Source organism: Cucurbita moschata, unplaced genomic scaffold (assembly GCF_002738365.1).
Source record: "Cucurbita moschata cultivar Rifu unplaced genomic scaffold, Cmos_1.0 Cmo_Scf00002, whole genome shotgun sequence".
NCBI classification, from domain to species: Eukaryota; Viridiplantae; Streptophyta; class Magnoliopsida; order Cucurbitales; family Cucurbitaceae; genus Cucurbita; species Cucurbita moschata.
In genome coordinates this window covers 3,682,454-3,691,954 of record NW_019268518.1, presented here as the reverse complement: position 1 = coordinate 3,691,954, position 9,501 = coordinate 3,682,454, and the positions used below count along the sequence as shown (strand labels likewise).

General features: G+C 36.7%; 2 protein-coding genes across 2 annotated transcripts; one reads left to right on the top strand and one right to left on the bottom strand.

Annotated features, from left to right (window-relative positions):
* Positions 1 to 1,822: 1,822 nt before the first annotated feature.
* LOC111461713 (pentatricopeptide repeat-containing protein At1g66345, mitochondrial) lies at positions 1,823 to 3,512 on the bottom strand. The gene has a single exon (XM_023105340.1). The coding sequence runs from the start codon at positions 3,453 to 3,455 to the stop codon at positions 1,842 to 1,844; it is 1,614 nt and encodes a 537-aa protein (XP_022961108.1). The 5' UTR covers positions 3,456 to 3,512; the 3' UTR covers positions 1,823 to 1,841.
* Positions 3,513 to 4,905: 1,393 nt separating this feature from the next.
* On the top strand, positions 4,906 to 8,936 carry LOC111461723 (glucan endo-1,3-beta-glucosidase 2-like). The gene is made up of 4 exons (XM_023105351.1): positions 4,906 to 5,066; positions 6,386 to 7,639; positions 7,749 to 7,776; positions 8,605 to 8,936. Exons 1-4 carry the CDS (start codon positions 4,994 to 4,996, stop codon positions 8,768 to 8,770), a joined length of 1,521 nt encoding a protein of 506 aa, XP_022961119.1. The 5' UTR covers positions 4,906 to 4,993; the 3' UTR covers positions 8,771 to 8,936.
* Positions 8,937 to 9,501: the final 565 nt, after the last annotated feature.

The following is a 9,501-nucleotide window of genomic DNA, read 5'->3' as shown; positions in this document are numbered from 1 at the left end:
TTTTTTTTTTTTTTTTTTTTTTTTTGTTGAAAATAAATATTTGATGAGAAAATTGTTGGCAATATTTTCTATTTTAATTTTTTATTAGTTTTAAACTTAATTTTTAATACCTTATTGTTGTAGTTGTTTTTTTGATTCTCTAGAATGCATGGTGTACTTTTTATTTGGGCTAAAATTGGATCTAGGCAAAACCAATAAAGAAAAGAGTAACCCGAGTCAAATCGAACCGAACCGAACAAATAAGGAGAGCAAATCATGGAACAAATAAGAAGATAAGACATGTGGTTGGCCTCGACAAGAGGTTGTGACTGACCCTATGAACAACCTCACGGAAGAGGTCAAGGTTGACCTTCAAGCGAGCATGTGCCACTATCACATTAGTGTATATATTTCTTTTGTTTTGTAGGCCTTGTTCTTCCTCCCTTTCTCAAACAAATTTTACCGTTGTTGTCACATGAAGATCAGATGCGTTGCATTCTTCAAATTTTGGTAACAATAGTTGAAGTCATTTCCACATTCAACAAAATGAGCAAGAATATGGAAAAGCAAAACTAAATGAAGAAGGAGACGATGAACATTAAACACCAGAATTTAAGTGGAACCAATCGGTTAAGGAAACCAGCTCCTATTGAGGATTGTTGGGAGGGTTGATCATGGATTTAGGTTTATAAGAAAGGAATATATCTTCATTGGTACGAGGCATTTTGGGGAAACCAAAAGCAAAGTCATGAGAGCTTAAGTTTAAACTGAACAATATCATAGCATTATAGAGGTATGTGATTCCTAAAAGTTCCTATTGACTGAGGCCGAGGCCGATCAACACTTATTAACTGAGGTTGAGATCGACCGGTGCTCATTGGATTAGGCCAACTAGACCGTGCAAGCTACACTAATAAGAAGGAATTCATATATCGACTAAAAATGCAAAAACTTAACCTCAAGAATCAGCACAAACTACCAATAAAAAAGCATGACCACTGTTTTCTTGAAGATAAAGTTCCATTTGAATTGAACCCTTCCTCATCATAGAATGGCTAGGCTAAATCAAGACTCAATAACTTACTTCTAACAAAAGCTCTGATTTCTTTCGAAGTAAAAGTACGTGTATTACCTTCGAATGAGTAAGCGTCGGTAAACATAGAGTACTCTGCCAGAAAAGAGAACGAGTATCAACGAGTCAATTCCATATAAAAACCTGCAAATGCTTGAAACAAATAAAGCTTCTATCCATAGAACATCATCTCATCTAGACCTTTTGCTCTATTACCCTTCTTCAAGCAGAAACTTAACCTCAAGAATCAGCAAAAATAGCCCATAAAAAAGCATAAACACTGTTTTCTTGAAGATAAAAGTTCCATTCGAATTGGCCCTTTCTTATCGTAGAAGGGCAATGTGAAATCTCACATCAGTTGGAGAGTAAAACAAAGTATTCCTTATAAAATGTGGAAACCTCTCCTAGCATGCGCGTTTTAAAACCGTGAGACTGATAACGATATATAACGATTCAAAGTGGACAATATCTACTAGCAGTGGAATTGTGTTGTTACATCTAGGGCTAAATCAGGACTTGGGCTGTAACAGCTCGGCTAAATCACGACTTTGCTGTTACAGCCAGGCTAAATCAAGACACAGTAACTTACTTCTAACCATTGAATTCAGAAGAGCTCTGATTTCTTTCCAAGTAAAAGTATAGGCATAAATAAATAGAAGGCACCAATTTACCTTTCGAATGAGTAAGCTTCTTTCAACATCAAGTACTCTGCCAGAGAAGAGAACGAATATCATATCGACGTGTCAGTTCCATATAAAAACCTGCAAATGCTTAGAAACAAACAAAGCTTCTATCCATTGAACATCATCTCATTATAGTGTTCTAGAGCCTTTGCTCTATTACCCTTCTTCAAGTAGAACAAGGATAATGTTTGATATATAGATACACTTGGTTGTATAGACCTATCTTTCATAATCTTCAAATATTTCTCTGCTTCTTCTAGTTTCCCAGATTGACAAAAGCTCCCAATCAGTGCAAAGAAAACCGACACGCCAGGAGACAGTAATCTAGCATCCATTTCATAATATAGCTTAAGAATCTCCTGAGTTTCACCAATTTTCCCATATCCTATGATTAGATTGATGTAAGTGGTTTCATCAGGCAAGAACCCTTTATCTAATAAAGTGGTTAACATTTCATTAGCCTTTTTCACATCTCCTTCCTCACAAATCTTAGCTATTGCCACATTGAAAGATGAACAACTGGGAACAAACCCTCTTTCTAACATTTTCTCACACATTCTCAAGCTTTCTTCTGAATCTCTACACCCTTCAATGAGAAGATTGAAGGTTTCAGGATATGGCTTCAAACCCATGTTTTCCATCTCTTCCATCAAGCAATGAGCTTCTTCAATCCTTCCACCTCTACAATGTGCGCCAATGAACAATGTATAAATGAAAGAATTTGCCTGAAATCCTCTTTTAGACATTTCATCAAACACTTCCTGTGCAGATTTTATATTCCCAATTTTCAGTTTAGCATAGAGAATCAATGAATAAGCAATATCGTCAAGAATCATGTTTTTCTGCAACATTCTCTTCAACAACATTACACCATCTTCAACTCTCCCCTCCTCCAAAATCCTGTAAATCAAACAGCCATTGACAATCAAAGAAGCAGAGCAACGACTGCCATGGATTCTACTCAACATATCAGAAATTTCTTGCAATTTACCTTCCTTACACAACGAATTGATCATGATCCTAACAGTAATCACATTGGGGTAAACTCTTTTCCTAATCATTTGCTCATAAATCTTCCAAACCTTACGATTCTCGTCAGATTTTTCCACAACATGAAGCAAAGTATTGAAACTTATCAAACTCAACGAGAACCCACGTTCCTCCAAATGGGCACTCATATTCAAAGCAAAATCAATCAATCTCAATTTAGCACAAGTTTGAATCAATAAATCGAACACAAATGGGGATGAATCAGTCACCTCATAAGTATCCAATAGAGAATCTACAATAGAGAAATTGAAAGAGCTACCTTCATTTTTCTTCAAAATTGATTCGAGCAAAGCTCGAGCATCAATAACCAACCGAGCTTTCACTAGAATATGAATCATAATACCATAAGATTGAAACCCATGATTGAAATTCTTCCTCTTAGCCGACCAGTGGAAGAACCCTAGAGCGCGTTTGGCATCAACAAGCTGCTGGAATTTGAGCAAGACTTTTTGGACCAACGAATCGTTTAGTTCCAGAGTCTCGAATTTTCGAGTTAGAGTGTCCCAGCTTTCGCGTCTTGTGAATGAATCGCATATTGAATTTACGATTGCATCGTTGTTGATAAGTTCATCTGCAGCTGCAATTGAGGTAAGTTTTCGTATAGATGAACAGAAGGAAATTTTGGACGATGAGAGAATAAATGTTGACAGTTTTTGGCGAAGAAATGCCATGATTTTAGAGAAAACTAGAGAATTTGAAGCATACTAAAAGTGGATTTTGGCTCACTAGATTTGTTTAGAGTGTTCATTGCCTCACCATGCTCAATTACTAATTAGATATTGTCTGCTTTGACCCATTACGTATTATCGTTAACCTCACGATTTCAAGACACGTCTACTATGGAGAGAGTCTAGCCTTTCTGAAAAGATTTCCACACTATTATAAGGAATATTTCGTTCCCCTCTCCAATCCACTCCTCTTGAAGGCCAGCGCTTTCGCTAGTACACCACTCGATGTCTTCTTCTAATACCATTTATAACAGCTTAAGCTCACCATTGACAAATATTGTCTGCTTTAGCCCATTGTATAGCGTCGTTTTAAAATCGTGAGACTGAAGACGATATATAACGGGCCAAAACAAACAATATCTACTAACGTTGGGTTTGGGTTATTACAACTAATTTTTCGTGAGGTCAAAAATTTATATCCTAAAGAGCTAACTCTTACTGCTATTTGATTTGTTTTTTCATTATATCGTGAAGAGCAACTCTTAACTGCGCGGTTTTCATCTAGGGGGTTCTCAGTGCGTATTCGTACCTATATAGTTTCATTCTCAACTTCGTGTTTCTAAGCTTGTTTTGGTCAAACGTTCCTAAAATTTGCTTCACGTGATTCCGTTTCACATACAATATTTCACTTATTTAGGCGAAGTATTGAGCGAGATTAATATTTGCAAGTAAGGATTAAATTATAAATTTAAATTAATCCCGATAATAAAATTATTTAAACGACTAGAATTTTAATTTATTCCAATTATAGGAAAAAAAAAAACAATATGTACTTTAATAATTATAATAGTACATATTGCTTAAGACATTAGTGGTAAAAATAAAAGGACCCGTAAAAAGTGGTAAAAATGACCGTTAGAATGTTACCAGCTCGTTTTATTATTTATTTATTGGGATGTGGGGTCCACAAACACTAAATTTCCCTCCTTTTTATTGGCTCCACGGTCACTAACGGCTCTTGCACGGAACCCGATACTTTACATCCCGGCCTTTGCCGGTGGATTTTGTGGTAAAAACAAAAAAAACTACTTTTTACTGCTCAAATTTATATTAAATTTTTATCCTTTTTAACTTCAAACCCAGTCAACAATAGTTTTTTTTTTTTTTTTAATCAATAATATAAATATTTCGTTTTAATTCTTGTAATTTTAAAAGTATTTTTTTTTAAAAGTTAATTGTTACCAAAATAAAATATTTTTTATCATACAAAAAAATAGTAATATGACCAAAAAATTTAATTAAAATTTTTAATCTAAAAAAAAAAGTAACCATTTTTGACCGTCCGATCGATCTGACTAGGCATCCACGTGATAAGTGGGTCCCTGGACCCTACTTCTCTCTGTGTTGCCCATATATTCCTGCATCTTTTTCCACTTTTTATCGGTTGCTTTACCTTGGTTTTAACTTGCCTACACTCATTCTGTTCTTCCACTGATTCCCCCATTTTTGGGTTCTTCAATCTCTGTGTCAACAACAAAGCTATGGATTCTCCGATGCCTCTTTCATTTCTGATCTTGATTTCTTCCCTGTTGTCTCTGCAGGCCATTGCTGAAGGTGAGTGCTGCTTACTTCACTCTAATTTGTTCCTCCAACTCTGTTCTTTCAGTGATTTCAGCTGAATCTATGCTTGTTTCTCAAGGGATTTACTGTTTTTCTTGCTGCTTTTATGGATGTTTGAGCTGTTTTTCGTTTTGTGAATGTGATGAATGTGGGTTTGTTGGAGTTCATTTTTGTATCTGTGTGAAACACGAGGAACCCAGAAGAGAATAAGACAAAGGGAGGAAAGGGAAAGCACTACATTGGTTAAATGCCACAAGAGTGGTAGCTGGATGGGTAGTGAATTGTTGATGCTCTGTGGATTATGAACATTTATTGCACTCAATCAAACCATTTGGAACTTTTAAGTTTATGTTGTGATACAATGTTGGTGAGATCCTAGTTCAGCTTGGAGAGTGGAACGAAGCATTTTTTTATAACAAACGTGTTTTAAAATCGCGAAGGAAAGCTTAAATAGGACAATATTTGTAGCAGGGGCTTGAGTGGTTACAAATGGTATTAGAGTTAGATACTAAGCGATGTGCCCACGAGGACGCTGGGTGTCACGTTCATGCATGTCCAAGGCATGTTGTCAATGGCCGCATGACAGATATCCCGGTCTTGCTTGTCTAAGACGTGTTGTCCATGGTTGCATGCCCGTTGTGACACTGGGCCTCCAATGGGAGTGGATTGTGAGATCTCACATCTAGAGAGGGGAACGGAACATCCCTTTATAAGGGTGTGGAAACCTCTCCTTAGAAGACTTGTTTTAAAACCTTAGGGAAAGCTAGGAAGAGAAAGCCCAAAGAAGACAATATCTACTAGTGGCTTGGAAGTAGATTGTGAGATCCTACATTGGTTGGAGAGGAGAACGAAACATTCCTTTATAAGAGTGTAGACGTATTTTAAAACCTTGAGGGGAAGCCTGGAAGGGAAAGCCAGAGAGGACAATATCTACTAGCGGTGGGCTCAAACTGTTACAAATGGTATCAGAGTCAAATACCAAGCGGTGTGCTAGCGAGAACGCTGAGCTCCCAATGGGGGAACGAAACATTCCTTTATAAGGGTGTGGAAACCTCTCCCTAGTAAACGTGTTTTAGAACTTTGAGCGGAAGTCTGAAAGTGAAAGCCCAAAGAAGACACTATCTACTAGCGGTGACTTGGACGGTTAAGTTCAAAGGTTAAACTAATAGGAGAGTATCTATTAATCTTCTACATGTTAGAGCTGACCTCTGCTTGGATATTATATTCAAACATCACTAAATCTTAGAGTTTATGCATATAATCCTAATACAAATTAATGGGTGATCACCATATTTTGTGATTTGTTCTTGCAGATGTATTTGTTGGTGTGAATATAGGAACAGATCTTTCAGCAATGCCTCACCCAACTCAAGTAGTAGCCCTCTTGAAAGCTCAACAAATTCGACACGTTCGGTTATACGATACCGATGGCGCCATGCTTATAGCCCTTGCAAACACAGGCATTCAAGTCATGGTATCTGTCCCTAATGAACAGCTTCTAGGAATTGGCCAATCAAACTCCACAGCAGCTAACTGGGTTAACCACAATGTCTTAGCACATTATCCAGCTACTAACATTACTGCCATATCTGTTGGCTCTGAAGTCCTAACAACTCTTCCTAATGCAGCTAAGATCCTTGTCAATGCCTTGAAATACATTCACTCAGCACTTGTTGCATCCAACCTTGACCACCAAATCAAGGTGTCGACGCCTCTTTCGTCTTCGATTATTATCGATTCGTTCCCGCCTTCGCAAGCGTTCTTCAATTCATCATTAGATTCTGTGATAGTCCCCCTTCTTGGTTTCTTGCAATCTACTAACTCCTTCCTTATGCTCAATGTCTACCCCTACTATGACTATATGCAATCTAATCGCTATATCATGTTGGATTATGCACTCTTAAAGCCTCTCCCTTGGAATAAAGCAGCCGTCGATTCGAACACGCTTCTTTCCTACACCAATGCTTTTGATACAATTGTTGATGCAGCCTACTTTGCTATGGCGCTTCTAAATTTCACTAACATACCCATTGTAGTTTCAGAAACTGGTTGGCCATCAAAAGGTGGCTCTAATGAGCCAGATGCTACCTTGGACAACGCTAACACTTACAACAGCAACTTAATTAGGCATGTGTTGAACAAAACTGGAACTCCTAAACATCCAGGGATTGCTGTTAGTACTTACATTTATGAGCTCTATAATGAGGACATGAAATCTGGGCCAATCTCTGAGAAGAATTGGGGATTGTTTGATGCAAATGGAAGGTCTATATACATTCTACACTTGACAGGATCAGGACTCGTGTTAGCAAACGATACGATGAACCCGACATACTGTGCTGCAAAAGATGGCGCGGATCGGAAGATGCTACAGGCTGCATTGGATTGGGCATGTGGACCTGGCAGGGTAGACTGCTCAGCTTTGCTTCAAGGGCAGCCATGCTATGAACCTGACAATGTGATGGCTCATGCAACATATGCTTTCAATACTTATTATCATCAAATGGGGAAGGTGTCCGGGTCGTGTAATTTCAATGGGGTGGCTGCTGTTACAACCACAAACCCAAGTACGAGGATGTTCATAATTCATCACTTTCCTTGTTTTTCTCCTCATGTTCTCATGCATATCTTCACTGCTAAAACTTGTCTTTCTGTTGCTTTGATTGATGAATGCAGGTCATGGATCCTGCTCATTTATAGGAAGGTAAACTTCATTAACAAACTTTTTGGGAACATATTAAATTCACGCTAATGTATCGATTCAAGCTTTCGAGTTTAATGGTCATTTAGTATAGTATCCGAGTAGGTAATCTTGAGCTAGAACCTCGAGTATTTAGGTTTAAGATTTAAGAACTTTTTAATCGAGTAATCTGTTGGATTATAAAGTTTGCTGCTTATTTATAGTTCACTCAATGATATTTGATATTATATAGTAAAACTATATATGGTAAATAGTCGGTATATATGGTAGAGAGTTATATAAAAGATGGTTATATCTGATAAAACTATATATATATATATAATAAACTGAATTATATATATACCCTTAGACATGTGTAGTAAAAAGTTATATGGGGTAAAATTATATATAGTAGAAAGTTATACCGTAGATAGTTATATCTGGTAAAACTATATATAATAAACTGAATCGTATATATACTCTTAGATCGTGCTTTGTAAATTAATATAATTTATGTATTCTCTTTTACGGTTTCTGTATTCTCTTTTATGGTAAACATTGTCTCTCTTACTATACACATTGTCTGTCTTACTATACACGTCATTTCTATTGTTGTACACAGTTGAAGTCATCTGTGTTCATCTAGATCGAGTGTGTTTTTCTCTCTTGTTCTTCGTGTTCATCTAGATCGAGTGTATACATTGTTATGCGATCCTAACATACTCAAGATCTCTAGGGGAAGTTGCTTAATTTTAAGATCACTTTCAAACCCATCCTAAGAACAATGTCAGAAACCTTTCTTGTTAGGAATCATTGATTGATCTTAAGTTTCGGTGATCTCTTGGGTTACAGTGTTGTTGGGAGAAATGGCAGCTTGGCAAACATCACAGCCCCATCAATGAACTCCACAAACTCCACAAACTCAGATTCTTCTGCAAACGCTTATGGGTATCATGTTTTGAGTTGTGCAGTGATGATGATGGTTGGAGGCCTGCTTGGGAGTTCCATTTGGTTGTAGAAAGGATTTCGTTCAGGTAGTTTTAGCTTGTTCTCTCCCTCTTTTCCTCCATTAAATTTTGTACAATTCAAGATGGAGCTGTGGAGAACTGGAGTTGTATTGGACTGTTGGCTAAAACTGATGCAATATTCTTTGGTTAAATTATAAATTCGTTCTTCGTTTGAGTTTGAATCCGTGTATTTCTTTATCTACTAGTTTCTATAGCTTTAAAAGTTCGCATTTTTACGCTTATAATATGAGTACACGATTGTTAGCTATATCGGAACGTATTCCATTTGTTAATGGCTTCTAACGGTCAGAAGCTTTAATTGATAGTGATTTCTAAGGTTATGACTATGTACGAGGTTCTATATCCCATTAAGAACAAAATTTAAACTTTTAAAATAATATGAACGAAAATATTTACCTTATAGTAGTGTAGATTAAGGAGCTGCTTCACCATACTGTGGTTGTGGAGGTGGGGTTACTGCCCTCTGATAGAGGCAGAAGTCGGGACCACTGGAGCCTAGTTGTGTCGGGTGTATTCATTGAAAGAAGAGGAGAGACAACTCAAATGCAATGATAAAAATTTAGGATCCAACACGAAACCAATTACAAATTTAGGGTCCAAATTAATTAAATTCAATAATTTATGGATCAAATAATTTTAGACCAAAATGAATTTTATAAAATAAAAATAATAAGGATTGGATATTAATGGGTTTTTTTTTTTTTTTTTTTTTGATATTAAT